General features: G+C 48.2%; 1 protein-coding gene across 1 annotated transcript in view; it reads left to right on the forward strand.

Moving 5' to 3' along the window:
• The window catches only part of PLXDC1 (plexin domain containing 1), a 66488-nt gene that overhangs the window by 26156 nt on the left and 22831 nt on the right, over positions 1-17501 (forward strand). Inside the window, exons 3-7 of the mRNA XM_003414684.3 lie at positions 7616-7759; positions 8037-8106; positions 9073-9195; positions 9821-9939; positions 10963-11062. Coding sequence (XP_003414732.1) covers positions 7616-7759; positions 8037-8106; positions 9073-9195; positions 9821-9939; positions 10963-11062 — 556 coding nt within the window. The remainder of the gene's footprint in view (positions 1-7615; positions 7760-8036; positions 8107-9072; positions 9196-9820; positions 9940-10962; positions 11063-17501) is intronic.

Raw genomic sequence — 17501 nt, forward strand, 5'->3', positions numbered from 1 at the left:
CACGATCCCCTTCTGGTCACCGGAACATGTGGTGGAAGCAATAAAACAGGCAGAAGACTAGCAGGCTTTCAGCTAACTATGCTTTGTGGTCATTGATTTGTTCAAGTCCTCCAGCTTAGCACGTACTCTCTTTAAAAAGACACGCTAAATAGCATCTAAACCTCGTTTCCTTTCTTCAGACAAAATGTTTAGGCTAACTGATTGTTATGGATTTAATTGTGTCCCCCCCCAAAATATGTGTTGGAATCCTAACCCCTATACCTGTGAATGTAATCACATCTGGGAATAGGGTTTTCTTTGTTATGTTAATGAGACAATGATCAGTGTAAGGTGTGTTTTAAACCTACACACTTTTGAGATACAAAAAGAGCTAATTCGGCACAAAGAAGTAAGCAAGCAAGCAAGCACGAACGGAGGGGAAGATACCTGCCGCGTGGAGATCACCAAGGAACACCGAGAAGAAAGCTAGAGAAGCTGAGACATGGATTTTTCTCCAGAGCAGACAGGGAGAGCCTGCCCCTAGAGCTGGTGCCCTGAACTCAGACTTCTAGCCTCCTAGGCTGCGAGAAAATAAATTTCTGTTTATTAAAGCCACCCACTTGAGGTATTTCTGTTATAGCAGCGCTAAGAAATTAAGACACTGATGCCCTTTAATAAAACACTCTTTTGTTTGAACTGGCAAAAAAAAAAAAAGATAACTCTTTAGCAGTGGCTGTGGCAGGCAGTCCCAGCTGAGCCTAAAGTGGCTTCAGAGTTGGGGTCCTGCAGAATGTCAGATGTACTGTGTTTGTTCAGGACTCTCTATGCTTTTTGCTTCAAGGTGAATCCATGTGAATCCCAGGAAGCAGGCTGGGAACATCAGACTCTTCTGGGGGTCTTTGTGGGCCTCTCTTTGTATGATTTGTATGCACAGAGTTTTGTTTCTTGGCAACCAAAACGAACCCATTCCTGTCGAGTCAATTCCAACTCATAGCGACCCGAGAGGACAGAGTGGAACTGCCCCATAGGGTTTCCAAGGAGCACCTAGTGGATTCGAACTGCCAACCTTGTGGATAGTCTCCGTAGCTCTTAACCACTATGCCACCAGGGTTTCCTGTTCCTTGGCAGGTGGGTTTTTTTTTGTGTCTGTGTGTGTGTGGTAGATGTCTCTAGCAGAGATAAGTGGAGATAGGAACAATGGAGATCAAGGAGGAAAAGATGTAGCGCCTGGAGTGAGGGGGTGAGAGGCAGAAGCTGAGGAGCTGCTTTCCCGAGAGAGGCTGTGAGCTCTGGGACAAGCTCTGCTACTTTGGTGCCTGGGGACAGAGCTGGAGGGCAGTGCATCCACTTGGAGGGCTGGTGGCTATATCAGCAATAGGTGGCAGCACCCTTGGGATGAGTGCTTGCCCTCCCCCCAGGGGCAGTGGCTTCAGGGTGGCTCCCTTCATAAGTAGAACCAGAAATCCAACAAGGGTGGGGCCCATGTGACGCTCATGACTAGCTTGTCTGTGAGCATACATGAGCACAAGTGGTGGGGGCCATCTGCAAGGAGGAGCAGAAGGTCAATAAGAAGGTGGTATTTAAGCTGAGCCTAGAAGGAGTAGGTGGAGAAGGCAAGGAAGATCATTCCAGGCAGGAGGACCAAAAAACCCATTGCCATCAAGTCGATTCCAACTCATAGCAACCCTTTAGGATGGAGTAGACCTTCCCCACAGGGTTCCCAGGGCTGTAATCTTTATGGAAGCAGACTGCCACATCTTTCTCCAATGGAGCGGCTGGTGGACCACCACCTTTCAGTTAGCAGACGAGCGCTTACCCGCTGCACCACCAGGGCTCCTTGCAGGAGGACCGGCATATGCAAAGGCATGAGTGATGGATGGTGTTCTGGGGATGGGCAGGGGCACAGTCTGGCGGGTGGGTGCACAGGATGCACAGCGGATTGAGAGGAGGGGCAAGAAGTGAAAATAGAGGGACTGTGGGGGTGGCTCATGATGGGACATTGCACCCCAGGCTCAGAGGTTTGGGTTTTGTCCTGAGAGCAATGGGGAGCCACGGATGGCTTGTCAACAGAGTGATGTGACCACACACGTGTTTCAGATTTGTTTGCCAGTGCTGTGCAGAGGATGGATTATAGAGGGGCAAGCAGTCTGGAGGCAGGAAGGTGGAGGTTGAGGCAGTAACGGTGGGAGTAACTCCTCCCCCAGTTTCTTAGCCCATTTCCCTCCAGCCCTGCTCCAACCCCAGGTCCCTAATGTGTGTCACTTGTCACAGCAGAGTCTGCCTCCTGGCTGGTGGGGAGGGCAGGAACCCTCCATCCCGGCTCATGCTGGGCCCAGCGCAAGGGCTGGCTGGACAGCTGGCAGCTTGGCAGGGAGAACATTTTCTGCTGTGCTGTGTCTGCATCTGCTGCCGCCAGGCCTGACTAATGACCCATGAAGCCCAGAGCTTCTCATGGGTCAGCAGCCCCAACTCTGCACAGCAGTGGCCAAAGGAGCCTGCTGCCCCTGCCTCCTGCCCTCCTGTGGCTGGCACCTGAGAGTGGGCTCTGGCTCTGACATTCCAGGAAATGTGGGCATTCCCCCTCCAGTAGCTCTTCCACCTTTTTGGCTAACAATTCCCCCAGTCTCTTTTAAATCCTGGCCCCAAATGCTTCTCCACCAGAGAGACTTTATGGAATTCACTGCCAGCCCACTGTGTTCTGGCTTGTTCTTTATTATATCCCCAAGGCTGAGCTTTGCATCAGGCACACAGTTGTCGTTAGCTGCCTTTGAGTCAGCGACTCATGGGGACCCCATGCACAAGGAGATCAGACTGTTGTGATCCATAAGGTTTTCACTGGCTGATTTTTGGAAGTCGATTGCCAAGCCTTTCTTCCTAGTCTTAGCCTGGAAGCTCCCCTGAAGCCTGTTCAGCATCATAGCAACACCCAAGCCTCCACTGACAGATGGATGGTGGCTATACTTGTGGTGCATTGGCCAGGAGTCAAATTCGGATCTCCTGCATAAACCAAACCAAACCTGTTGTCATCGAGCCAATTCTGACTCGTGGCAACTGGACGGCACAAATGGTTTGTGCTCAACTACTAACCTAAAGGAATCCTGGTGGTGCAGTGGTTAAGAGCTCAGCTGTTAACCAAAAGGTCGGCAGTTTGAATCCACCAGCCACTCCTTGGAAACCGATGGGACACTTCTATTCTGTCCTATAGGGTCGCTATGAGTCGGCAGTAGGAACCTACCCAGCAGTGCCATGGAAGAAAGGCCTGGCAATCTGTTTCTGTAAATATTACAGCCAAGAAAATCTTATGGAGCAGTTCTATTCTACAACACATTGGGTCACCATGATCTTCTACGTAAAACCCATTGCCATTGAGTTGATTCCAACTCATAGCCTCCCTATAGGACAGAGTAGAACTGCCCCATAGAGTTTTCAAGGAGCAGCGGGTGGATTTGAACCGCCGACCTTTTTGTTAGCAGCCAAGCTCTTAACCACTGCACCACCAGGGCTTCTGCCAATCTTCTTTCTACACGGAGGATGAGAATTCTGCCACTGAACCACCATTGACCTCAGGCACACAGTTGTTGTGTTATTAGGTGGTGTAGAGTCGATTCAAACCCCTAGTGACTCCATGTGACAGAGTAAAACTGCCCTATAGGGTTTCCTAGGCTACTATAGTCTTTAAGGGAGAAGATCATCAGGTCTTTTCTCCTGTGGAGCGGCTGGTGGGTTCGAACCACCAATCTTTCAGTTAGCAGGCAAGCACCTAACCATTGCACCACCATGGGTCCTTTTCATTACTAATTTTTGTGTGTGTGTGCTTTAGGCGAGTCAAAACCGACTCGACGGCAGTGCGTGGTGTGCTTTAGGTGAAACTTTATGGAGTAAATTAGTTTTTCATTTAACAACTTATACACACATTGTTTTGTGACATTGGTTGCAATCCCTGAGATGTGTCAACACTCTCCCATTCCACGCCCCAATTCCCAGTTTACATTCGTCCATTTTCCCTGTACCTTCCTGCCTTCTTGTCATTGTTTTTATGCAGGTGTTGCCCTTTTGGTCTTGTATAAATGACAGAACTAAAAAGCATGTTCCTCACGTGTGTTATTGTTGTTTTATAGACCGGTCTAATCTTTGGCTGAAGGGTGAACTTCAGGAGTGGCTTCAGTTCTGAGTTGAAAGTGTGTATAGGGGCCATAGTGTCAGGGGTTCTCCCAGTCTCTGTCAAACCAGTAAGTCTGCTCTTTTTGTGTGTGTGTGTCAATTTGTTCTACATTTTTCTCCCACTCTGTCCAGGACCCTCTATTGTGATCCCTGTCACAGCTGGACACCATCTAGTTCTTCTGGGCTCGGGCTGGTGGAGGCTGAGGTACTTGTGGTCCACTAGTCCTTTGGACTGATCTTTCCCTTGTGTCTTTGGTTTTCTTCATTCTCCTTTGCTCTGGACAGGATGGGGCCAGTAGATGTATCTTAGATGGCTATTCTCAAGCTTTTAAGACCCCAGACGCTACTCACCAAAGTTGGATATAGAACATTTTCTTTATGAACTGTGTTGTGCCAGTTGACCTAGATGATCCCTGCGACCATGGTCCCCAGCCCTCAGCTCCAGTAACTCAGTCCCTAAAAGTTTTTGGATGTGTCTAGGAAGCTTCTATGACTTTGCCTTGGTCAAGTTGTGCTGACTTCCCCTATATTGTGAGTTGTCTTTCCCTTAATCAAAGTTACCATTTATCTGCTATGCAATTAATGGTTTCCCCTCCCCAACACTCTCCTCCCTCATAACCATCAAAGATTGTTTCTTTCTGTGTGTAAACTTTTTCATGAGTTTTTGTAATAGTGGTCTCATATAGTATTTGTCCTTTTGTGATTGACATTTCACTCAGCATAATGCCCTCCGGATTCATCCATGTTGTGAGACATTTCACAGATTCATCATCCTTGTTTATCATTGTGTAGTATTCCATTGCATGTATGTATCATAATTTGTTTATCCATTCTTCTGTTGATGGGCACTTAGGTTGTTTCCATCTTTTTGCTATTGTGAATAATGCTGCAGTGAACATGGGTGTGCATATGTCTATTTGTGTGATGGCTCTTATTTCTCTAGGATATATTCCTAGGAGTGGGACTGCTGGATCATATGGTATTTCTATTTCTGGCTTTTTAAGGAAGTGCCATATTGTTTTCTATAGTGGTTGGACCATTTTACCTTCTCACCAGCAGTGCGTAAGAGTTCCAATCTTCCTGAAACCTCTCCAACATTTGTTATTTTCTCTTTTTTTAATTAGTGCCAGTAATGTTGGGGTGAGATGGTATCTCAATGTAGTTTTGATTAGCATTTCTCTAATGGCTAATGATTGTGACCATTTCCTCATGTGTCTGTTAGCTGCCTGAATGTCTTCTTTGGTGAAGTGTCTGTTCGTATGTTTTGCCCATTTGTAATTGGACTATTTGTCTTTTTGTTGTTGAAATGTTGCAGTATCTTGTAGATTTTAGAGATTAGACCTTTGTTGGATATGTCATAGTCAAAACTTTTTTTCCCAGTCTGTAGGTTCTCTTTTTACTTTTTCAGTGATGCCTTTTGATGAGCATAAGTGTTTAATTTTTTAGAGCTCCCAGTTGTCTAGTTTATCTTCTGGTGCTTCTGCATTGTTAGTTACGGTTTGTATCCTATTTATGCCATATATTAGGGCCCCTAGCATTGTCCCTATTCTTTTCTTCCTTGACCTTTATAGTTTTAAGTTTTATATTTAGGTTTTGGATCCATTTTGAATTAATTTTTATGTATTGTGTGAGGGATGGGTCCTGTTTCATTTTTTAACAGATGGACATCCAGTTTTCCCAGCACCATTTGTTAAAGTGGCTGACTTTTCTCTGTTTAATGGACTTTGGGCTTTTTAATTTTCTGTGTTTTCAGTATTGGAATGCATGCTTGCTAATTGAGTGTGTTTAAATTTTTGGTTGGTAATATGGATTTTGAGAAATATGATCTGGTAATGCAAGCCACCAATAGGGTGAGTGGCACTCTGGTGCCACTTATCTGTGGTATGACAATATACCAGTAAGAATGAAATGGAGAATTTATTGTGGGTGACTTTCCATTAGGTTACATGGGGAACCTCTGGTTTTCCAAATATGACACAGAAAAACCAAAACAAACTCATCAGGGCTCCCTAACTATCACACAGGAAAGCCATAATTATGCTTGCAAGCCTTATCTCACAGAAATAAAGGAAAAAATGCTTATAAAACTAACACATTCAAGAAGCATCACTTAATGGAAAGCTCAGCCTACACAACAGTGAGGTTCCAGCTCAGGTCTGCTGAGCTTCACGAATTTCAGAAGGGACCCATTTTGACCCTAAATGCGTTAGAACCAGAATAATGCACAACCTACGTGGTACAGAGGCATAAAAAGTGACTGGTATACTGTTAAACCAATAGTAACTAAAGAGTTAAGGCACACACTAGGGCTTCAAAATTATATCTTGAAGAAGTCTGTGTGCCCAGCTACAACCGATGACTGCCGTGACAGGGAACACAACAGAGAATCCCTGAAGGAGCAGGAGTGCAGTGGGATGCAGATCTCAAATTCTCATAAAAAGACCAGACTTAATGGCCTGACTGAGACTGCAGGGACCCCGGAGGGGACCTTCTGTTAGCCCAAGACAGGCACCATTCCCAAAGCCAACTCTTCAGACAGGGATTGGACTGCACTATAGGACAGAAAATGATACTGGTGAGGGAGGAATGAGCTTCTTGGCTCAAGTAGACACATGAGACTATATGGGCAGCTCCTGTCTGGAGGGGAGATGTGAAGGCCGAGGAGGACAGAAGCTGGCTGAATGGACATGGAAATGCAGGGTGGAGAGAAGGAGTGTGCTGTCTCTTTAGTGGGAGAGCAACTAGGAGTATATAGCAAGGTGTATGTAAGGTTTTGTATGAGAGACTGACTTGATTTGTAAACTTTCACTTAACGCATAAAATAAAAAAAAAGAAGTCTGTGCTTTTTCTCTTCCCTTTTTCCACCCTTGGGGAACCATAAGTACGGGCCCTGTATTATCTCTTTGCTTGAGTGTCTGTATCTACATTTTCTGTTTGTGTAAGTCCCATCTCTCCCATCAGACTAGCAACTCCCCAAGATTGAAGATATGTCTCCTCCTTTAGACTGATTGCTTCTAAGGTCTAGTTTTTCTTTTCCCTTAAACAGGGTGCTTCCCAAGGACAGGGACTGGGCATCCCCCCCAATCTGGGAGTTCCCCAAAGTGGAGGGTTCTGTTTGGGACTGTCTGTCTGTTTCTCCTTTACCCCAAGCCAAGCTCTGCCTTGGATGGGCTCTAAAGGGCCTCAGGGGCTGCAAGATAAGCTTCCTCTTGTCTGGAAGTGATAGGGCTGAGTTTAGGTATAGCCTGTGTGGATTTGCCTGGGGCCAGAGCTCTCAGAGCCTGACTGAGCTGTCTGGGGCCAAGGGAGCCCAGGGACTTCTAGCCCTAAACCAGCCATCTGGGCACAGCCCCAGCACCTGAAAAGTGGTGGCTTCCCTCATCGAGAAGTCTGAGTGAGGTGGGCAGAAGGATGGTTCCTGGCCAGCCGACTGACTCCTCATGCCTCCCGTGGGCTCTGTCTTGCGTGGCGGCAGGAGGACAACCACAGCTACTACGTGTCCCGCCTGTACGGTGCTGGTGAGCCCCGCAGCCGGGAGCTGTGGGTGGACGTGACCGAGGCCAACCAAAGCCAAGTGAAGGTCCACAGAATCCTCTCCAGCACCCACCGGCAGGCTTCGGTGAGTGCCCTGGTCCCGGCAGCGCTGCCCTGGGCTGGGAGGCTGGGGGCCAGCCCACTGTCTGGTCAATGGGCACACCTGCAGGCTGGGGTCTAGGAGGTGGCTTCCAGGGGAACCCAGGGGGCTTGACCAGAGCTGGGGTGTCCACCTGTGGTCCTGGGAGTCTGTCCTAGGAATGCCTGTCCCTCACCCTGTCCAGACAAGCATGAAGTAGTGTGGGTTCCCAGCCCCTTGGCCTTGACCTCAGCCCATGCTGACTCTCTCCCATCCTCTGCAGAGAGTGGTCTTGTCCTTTGATTTCCCTTTCTACGGACATCCTCTGCGGCAGATCACTATAGCAACCGGAGGTAAGACCATGTTAGTGGAGCCAGGGGAGGATTTGGAGATCTCAGCCAGAACCTGGAGGCCTCCCTGCGGGGTTCATGGGAGATGGGATTGTGTGGTTGGGGTGGGGGAGAGACCCACATTGCTCTCTTGGGAGCCCTATTCTCTGTTGGGGGGGAAGTCAGTGAAGGCCTTGGACCACCTTGCACACATTGGCTGACTTGCTCTTTAGGGAGAAAGATTAGATATAGAGATAGAGATATGTAGTTAGGAGCCCTGGTGACATAATGGTTAAGTGCTTGGCTGCTAACTGAAAGGTTTGAACCAACCAGCTACTCCACAGGAGAGAAGACCTGGCGATCTGCTCCTGTAAAGATTTGTAGCCTAAAAAACCCTCTGTCATATAGGGTCGCTATGAGTCATAATCAACTCAATGGCACACATTTTTTATGAGTCATAATCAACTCGATGGCACACAAAAACAAATGAATATAGACACTGTGTGTGTGTGTATGTGTATGTGTGTGTGTGTGTGTGTGTATGTGTCTCCCCCCCGGGCCAGCACGGGCCAGTGTAGATGGTCCTGTGGTCCCTGTGTTTCTGAGTCAGTGAATGAGAGGGAGACAGCACTGAGAGCCTGGGTTCCTGGGACCAGGGTCCCTAAACAGCTCCCTGTTGACATGATTTGATTCCTGGGCAGCTCCCCAGGGACTGAGATGAGGAGAGGTGGGGGTTACGTCCTCTTTCTGCCCATTCCCTTTACCCTACACTCTGTGCCCTTCTCTGACCTGGGGCCCTTTTGCTGCAGGCTCAGAGCCCACCAGGACTAGAGACGGGGGTGGGGGCAGAGGTCTGAAGCTCATTTCAGCTTCGTCTGCACTGCTCCTTCCTGCACTCAGGGCTCTTTATTAATCCATGTGGGAAATACCCGGGAAAGCAGCCCCTCTGGGTCATCTCTAGTGACGTCTCTGCACCTCTCTCCACCCCAGGCTTCATCTTCATGGGCGATGTGATCCACCGGATGCTCACAGCTACTCAGTATGTGGCCCCTCTGATGGCCAACTTCAACCCTGGCTACTCGGACAATTCCACAGTTGCTTACTTTGACAATGGTGAGACCAGAGCTCAGAGTTTGAGTCACCCAGCTTCAGGGTTACCTTAATCCAGCCCTTTTGGAGGAGCCCAAGGCCCAGAGAAGGCAAGGGATTTGCCCACAGTCACACAACAGCAAGGCAGACATCCCATGTTTCTGTGCCGTTTCCTCATCTATAAGATGGGAACAAAAAATGCCTGCTACCTCATGGGCTCTGAAGAGACAGTGAACTGAAAGTTCTTGGCTCTTAGTAGAAGTGAAATCAATATTAGCGTCCTTTATTATTTCTCACTCTCAGCAGGTACCCCTTGAGCACCCACACCCCAGGGGAAAAGACCTTTTCCCCATTTCTTTTCCTTTTCATGTCGAAGGGTAGGGATAGGCCAGAAGGAAGCAAGATGCCTGGGGTAAGAAATAGTCAAGTATGCTGTCTGGGGGCTAAAGCAGGATCTGGTTCTTCTCCAGCTTGGGAGCCACGCTCATAATCGTGGGCTGCTCAGCCCCTGCCTCCAGTCAAATTTGTAGACTGCCCCGTCACCCCTAAGGGATCCAGCCTGTGGCCACTCCGCACTGGTCCTCATCTTTGCAGGGCAAGCTCCCTGCCCCACCTCCCCTTCCAGCCAGGTGTCTGCCCTTCTCCCCAGGGACAGTCTTTGTTGTTCAGTGGGACCACGTCTACCTCCAAGGCCGGGAAGACAGAGGCAGCTTCACCTTCCAGGCAGCCCTGCACCATGACGGTCGTATTGTCTTTGGCTACAAAGAGGTGAGGGGGCCCAGCTACAGAGACTCCTGTGCTCGGAGCCTTTCTTTCATTCCACAAATATTGGTACAGAACGGGGCTTGGTGCTAGGATGCGGCAGGTGATAAGATGGCTGCGGGCTCTGCACTGTGGAGCTTACGATCTGGATATATAACTGCCACTGTGCAAGAGCTCTGAAGTAGAAATGCCTGGTGCCAAGAGGGTCTCTTGCCTTGGCAGGGTCAGGGAAGCCTTCGCTGAGGAAAGGAGCTGAGATCTGCAGGATGAGTAGGTGTTAACAAAGCAAAGAGGAGAGGAAAATGTGTTCCAGGAAGCGAGAACAACATGTGCAAAAGTCCTGTGGCAGGATAGAGCATGACTGATATAAAGCATCGAAAGAAGGAATCATGGCTGGAGGAGAGTGAGGGGTGGGGGTGTGAGCTGAAACTGGAGAGGTAGGTAGGTGAGGCCAGTCATGACGGCCTTTTATTCTACGAGCAGAAGGAAGTCACTAAATGGACCTAAATGGTGGGTGGAAGGTGGGTGTTGATGAGGTAGGAGGGTGGATTACAGGGACGCAGCCAGATTTGCCTTTGAAAGGGATCACTCTGGCTACAGAGTAGAGAACAGATTGGAAGGGACTCAGACGGCTGGAAAATGAGGCCCTTGCTGAGGTCTAGAGAGAGGTCATGGGAACCTAGAGTGAGGTGGAGGGGTTAGGGTGGATGGAGAGAACTGGTCAGATGTGAAAGTCACTTAGGTTAATTAACAGAATTTGGAGATTTATTAGGAAAGGGAGGAGCCTAGGATGACTCCCAGGTTTTGGGCCCTCTTGGAGATGCTATTCACTGAGATGGAGAAAAGAAGAAGGAAGTGTGCTTGAGGTGGTGTGGAGAGACATGGAATTGGGACTGGGGCATTGGGCTTGTGGTGTCTTTGAGTCCTCCAAGGGGGCCAAGCAGGCAGGTGGGTCTGGATTTCTAAGAGGAGGTCTGGGCAGGCCTGAGAGTGTTTGGGGGGTAGATGGAGCTCCTTCTCCCCCTGCAGATTCCCATGTCTGTCCTGGAAATCAGTGCTTCCCAGCACCCGGTCAAAGCAGGCCTGTCAGATGCCTTCATGATTCTCAACCCGTCCCCAGACGTGCCAGGTGAGTCCACAGAGACCCAGCTGGGTGCTCAGCTGAACCCAGGCTGGTGGGGAGATGGTGGTGGAGGTGAGGGGATGTATGGAGGAGAGTTGGGTGTGAGCTGAGGGAGGAAAGGAGGTGTAACAAGTTTCCATATTTTCTTTATTCAAGTAGAGGACCCATTTTTTCCTATAAAATCTTCAGTGGGAGGCACTGGGGGAGCCAGGAGCTTTCCGCTCAGCACCTTCTCCACTTCAAAAATCTCCAAAGACACCAAATTAAAGTTCTCGAGTGCTCCCAGAACATAGCCACAGTTTCTTCCCCACTCAGGTGATAGGAATAACATCACAAAGGAGACCAGGAAACAAGAATTCATTCTCAGCCATGTCATTAACATTCTGTCCTTGGTCAAACCACAAAGTTCTATAGCCTCAGTTGCCTCATCTGTAAAATGGGGGAGTAGCTAGAGGAGTATTTCCTCCTCTCAGGTCCCCTCCAGCTCTGACATTTTAGGGAACCACAAGTGCTTTCTATCCCTGTGCCCCAGTTAACAGTCCTGCTTCTGTCCCCACTCCTCCCCCATGAGGGCCTTGGATTCACACTGCGGGGTAAGTTGTAGGCACCTACTTCACTGCTTCTGGGCCCTTGGCTCAGAGACTTTTGAACTTGGCCTCTCCTGCTGAGCTGTGTGTGCATAAGTTCTGCCTCGTAACCTGGGAGGATCCTGCAGGCAGGTCTGGGAGGAGACTCTCGTCTGCTCTTCTCCATCCCTACCTGTGCTTGATGGGGTCTGGGGACGTTCTGAATGCCACCCTAGCCATGCCAGATCAGATGAGAGAAAGTGTTAAAGAGAAGCCATCCCTGACGCTTTCCTATAGAGCAGCGGGGGACTGCCATTCTGTGAGAGCTAGAGCTACCGGGGAAGCACATTTACTTATGTCTGTTGGTAGAATGGGATCAATACACATGTCCTCAGCTCCTACTATATGCTAGGCCTACTTCGTGCTGGGTGCTGTTGAGATGCAATGAAGAGGAAGACATAGTCCTAACCTTGAGGATTCATCACCTGAGAAGAACCTCGGTCCTTAACGGAAATCTGAGGGAAAGGACCAGGTCTCACATTACAAGCCTTTATCTGGCACCTTCTATAGGCAAGGGAGCTTAGGTTGGAGTCTAAACTCTCCATAAGCTATCTGAGCTTTGGCAAGTCACTTAACCTCATCTGGTTTATTTCTTTATCTGTAAAACGGGGATAAAAGTGGTCCTTTGCCCCCTGCAATTACTGTGAAGATGGATGTAATTATATATATAAAGTGTTTGGCCTAATGTCTTGCACATCACGCCTGAGTCCTGCATTAGAATATCTTCTTATGCTAGCCCTTGGCACATAACTCAGTCCTTTATCATCCAGCAAGACATCTGGTGCTATAGCAAACACTACAGGGACAGAGGTATTGGCGTCCTGATACTGGTGTGTCACAGGTCGGAGGCCACAGCCGCAGCATTTGCATGTGGCTTTTGTGGCTAATGGCAAAAAGCCACATGCTACAGTGGCAGAGTTTCCCAAACTTGAACCACTTGCACATCACCTTTGGGATTTTTGCCATCTCCATGAATCACTGTTCTCTTATTTATTAATGCTTTTCTTTAGACTAATTTCTTAAATTATAGTTTTTATGAATAAGCATGTCTGGTCAAAAACTCAGAGGATACACAAGAACGTGCAGAAAAAATTAGGTTTCCCTCCTGCCTCTGCTCTCTGTCCCCCACAGTATGTTATTGGATCCTCTCCCCAACATTGTGAGTGAGATCTATAAGTTTATCGCCCCTTTCTGAATGAGGATCCAGGACTTCAGAGAGGTGGAGTGACTGGCTTGTGGTCACAGAGCTATGAAAGGGAGAACACAAACCCAGATCTCATTTCAGTTCCAGGGTCCACTATCGAGCCTTTCTTCATCTCACCCACCCCCTACTCCACCCAGAGGGATGAATCCTTCCCTCCTCATCTCCCCCAAACCCACAGCCCTTTGCACACACCTCCAAGGTGTTGAACAGGACAATTCTTTTTGTTGTTGTTGATTTCATGTTATGCTTTCTTTTCTTCTTAGAATTTAATTTTTTATTGTTGTTGTTGAGAATGTACGCAGCAGAACATAGACCGATTCAACAATTTCTCCGTGTATAATTCAGTGACATTGATTACGTTCTTCAAGTTGTACAACCGTTCTCGCCCTCATTTTACAAATTGTTTCTCCCTCATTAACATAAACTCACTACCCCCTAAGTTTCCCATCTAACCTTCTAGTTGCTGTTGTCAATTTGATCCCATATAGATGGCAGGACACTGCTTAGTGTCCAGGCTTTATTCTACCACACCCTCGCCATGGACATCACAGGACCTGTAGGGACAGGGACTGCTCTGTTCCATCTATGTCTCCCACAGGGCCTGTGCATGACAGAGTCTCAGGAAGTGTGTATTGGATCAAGCTGTTGAATGAGGGTGAATTGGAGGAAGTCCGATCCCCTGGGAGTATCTGTATCTGAGACTCCTCTGTGATTCTGGAATGAAAGACTATTTTAGAGCAAGGGCGGGTAAACGGGTTGGGGAGGAAGCACAGCCCACCTGAAATAACATGAGGGAGGCTGTGCCTGCTTGGTGAGGCCAGGAGAAGACGCAAGCGCTCTATCGTGGGAGCTGCTGGATTCTATGACACCAGGCTCTATATGCTGAAGTATCAGGTGTACCCACCAGGTGAAAGCCAGGGCCTAAACCCAGACACTGCCCAGGGGTTCCTGCCTCTAGTTTCCTTTCCTTCCACTGTCCATTTCTTCTTATCACTCCTCTTGGCATGATCTTTCTAAAACCAGATCTGGTCATGTCATTCATTCTCTGTCAAAATCCTTAGTGTGGCATTCAAGGCCCCTTAGCTGGGCCCAGCCTATTATAAGCTCATCTCCATACCTTCCCTTCACCCACCACTCACTGGTCTGCATACCCTCTGTTCCCCAATGTGCCAAGGGCTGCCCGCATCTCTATGACACAGTTCCCTTATATACAATGCCCCCCCCACCCTTTTACCACTTGGCTAGACTCCACCCATCCACTGGTCCAGCTCACACGTTGCCTCCTCCACGCTGCAGAATCATGCTGTCCTCCTCTGTCCCCCTAGCACTGTGTTGGTACCGTTAGTGTAGAACTCATCACACTGCTCTCATCATCTGTTCACTAGCTGTGGGCTCCTTAGGGACACGCTGAGCCCATGCCTGGGCCATGGCAGGTGCTCAAAAAATGAATAACAGTGAAAGAATGAGGTATGGTTACATTTGTTGGACACAGGGTGTCACTGAGGGATGGTTGCAGCAGAGACCCTGTCCTCTGCCCTATGGCGACCCTGAGAACAGGGACCTAACTCCACTTGAGTTGAGGGTAAGTGCTTTGATAATCGCAGCCCTTTTTGTCAGCAGCTTTTAACTTGGAGGCTCAGGCCTAGACTTTAGGAGATCTGTGCACTCCTCAAACTGTATACGCAATACTGTGGTGTGGGGTTCAGTGTATTCAGAACCATGCATTTACCTGAGACAGGGTCCATGGCTTTCACTGGGCTTTAAAATGGGCCATGACCTTTGCTTTAGCGAATGGTATAGCTTTTATGTGGCTAAAAGGTCAGATTCCTCTAAGTCATCTGATATTCAACCCAAAAATTAGGGAATTGGCTTAGATTGGGTTGAGCTGCAAATAACTGTAAACCCAAATCAAACCCATTGCTGTCGAGTCAATTCCGTCTCCTAGTGACCCTATAGAACACAGTAGAACTTCCCCCTAGGGTTTCCAAGGCTGAAATCTTTACAGAAGCAGACTGCCGCATTCGGACGACCAACCTTTCAGTTAGCAGCCAAGCACTTATCCACTGTACCACCAGGGCTCCTTTCTGCAAATAACCAAAAAAAAAAAAAAAAAAAAAAGTACCCATTTGCGGTGGAGTCAATTCCAACAGCAACTCTGTAGGACAGAGTAGAACTGCACCATAGGGTTTCCAAGGCTGAAGTCTTTATAGAAGCAAACTGCCACATCTTTCTACCGCAGAGCAACTGGTGGGTTTAAACCACCGACCTTCCTTTAGCAGTTGAGCACTTAACCACTGCGCTATCAGGGCTCCTTCTGCAATAACAGTAAACCCTAAATAAATCAGTTGCCATTGATTTGATTCCAACTCATGGCGACCCCATGTGTGTCGGAGTAAAATCGTGCTCCATAGGGTTTTCAATGGCTGATTTTTTGGAAGTTGATTGCCAGGCCTCTCTTCCAGGGTACCTCTGGTAGATTCATACCTCCAGCCTTTCGGTTAGCAGCCAAGCTCTGTAACCATTTGCACCACTCAGGGACTCCGTCTTATCTTACTTCCTTATATAAACTGCTAAGCACGCTTTTGAGCAGAGTCACAGGGTATGCATTGATGAAGAGAAAAGATTCCTGTGCCATGTAGCATCTTTTTGCAGGGGTACTCCGAACATGTTCTACGTGGCTGCAGGGGCCCCCAGAAGTCAGGTGTAATTTCCTTTGCTCATTTGTTTAAGAAACCCTTTATTTCACAGACAGTATAAAAGCAACTTTAGCATAGCCAATGGCAAAACTGAATTAGTAGCAACAGTTAAGCAGGATTTTATTGTATAAAGAACTGCAGATTGTAGCCTGTCCGTTGGATGGCCCCAGAATGGCCTCAGATGGCCCCAACACTCTGGTCCTTCTCCTTTACCAGAACTTTCTTTTCTGGGAGGCAGACTGGAGTCCAGATACGTATCAGAGGCCTGCACGTGGGAGAGGTGGGAGGCTAGGGAGTGGGTTGAGGAAGGGTGAAGACCAGCTGAGGGAGGGGAACCGGATATGGTCACTTGAGTGGCTGACTTTGTCTTCCAGCCTCTCCTGATAAGGCATTTTTCAAAGTGCTCTTCATTGCAGCTTTTAATCCATTTGGCGCCCTTCCTTCCCCTTTTTCCCTTTTCTCTTCCATTTTTCTCTCCACTTTGCGTGTAGGGTCGCTATGAGTCAGAATTGACTGCGTGGCAATGGGTTTGGTTGGTTTTTGGTTGCTCCTTATGTCTTGTCTTTTTGGCCTCTCCTTCCTTTTCTCTGCCCTTTTTCTACTTTGCCTCAATGCTGAGGAAGAATCTTCCTGGGCTGAAAACTCCTTGCGGTGCAAAACCCTCACTGTGTTTATCTCTGGATCCCTTGCTGGGGGCTCAGCTCATGATTATTGAACGAATAATCAAATAAATGAGCTAAGGAATGAATGAATGAAAACTTTTCCCCAAACAACCACGTTGTATTTTTAACACTGTAAGCACCCATTCAAGGGAGGACTTGTGGCTGGACCTGTCAGTCTCCTGATTTCTCCTGACCAGCCCAACTCCCTCCCACAGGTATCTGGTATTGAAACAAAACCAGACATGTAGACCTCTGTTTTAAACCATTAATATTTCTTGTTTGGGCATCAGGGTGTTCTAGGTCTGGACCTCAGGATTTCTGAATCTTTGATAATTGGAAGCAGAAATAGAACATCTCAAACTGCCAGAAATGTGGTCGTGGGGTAGCCATGTCTTGGTTCAGGGAGGGATCTCTCCGGTCACGCAGACGGAGGTTATTGTCCTTGGGTGAGCCCCAGACATTGACGAAATAATCCAAAAGCAAATAACCTGGGCGGGGATGTTAAAGATTTTGTTTATAAAAGAATAAAAGTATTATAAAAGCCCCACAATCAAAGTCCAAGTTGGCAGCTGCAGTGAGCAAATATTTTAAATTAAAACTCTGTTTCCACACACCCACCTTCATCCCCTTCCCTAACATCACTCATCTTCCCCGCCCCCTGCTGGTAGGACTCTGGTTTTAGAGGACATCTGACCATCTGTGGCTGCACCCCTATCTGGGGCACATCCCTAACTATAGAAAACATCCCTAGATTCTGGTGTGAGTTTTCCAGAGTCTCTGAAATCAGCTCTCTTGACAAGTCCATGCCCCAACCCTGAGTCTCCTTTGTCTTTGCCATTTGACCTTCTTTGTGACTGGGGGTGAGCCCTCGCCTACATCCTTGCAGGTGGAGAAATCCTGAAAGCCTGTTGTTGGGCTCTAACTTAGGAAGGGCATGTCCGGCTTTCTGTGGCTGTTTGGGGGCTGCCCTTTTGAGGAAGGCCATAATCTGTGGTAGGTTGAGAAGGAAGGGCGTTCTTCCTTTGGGCTGTGGGCTGAAGTTTTAATAAGATGCTGAGGTTTTCATGACTGTAACCGCATTCTTCACAGTCACTTCTTGAGGACCTGTTAAGTGCTAGGTCCACTGCTGGAGGCTGAGGGTACAGAGACAAATAGCCCACAGACTTGGCCTTTAGGGAGCTCACAGCTAGGTGACCAGCAGTATAGCAGGGTGACATTGAACATTGCACAGGGGGTTGTGGAGGTGGCCACTAACTC

Source organism: Loxodonta africana, chromosome 18 (genome assembly GCF_030014295.1).
Source record: "Loxodonta africana isolate mLoxAfr1 chromosome 18, mLoxAfr1.hap2, whole genome shotgun sequence".
Classification (NCBI taxonomy): Eukaryota; Metazoa; Chordata; class Mammalia; order Proboscidea; family Elephantidae; genus Loxodonta; species Loxodonta africana.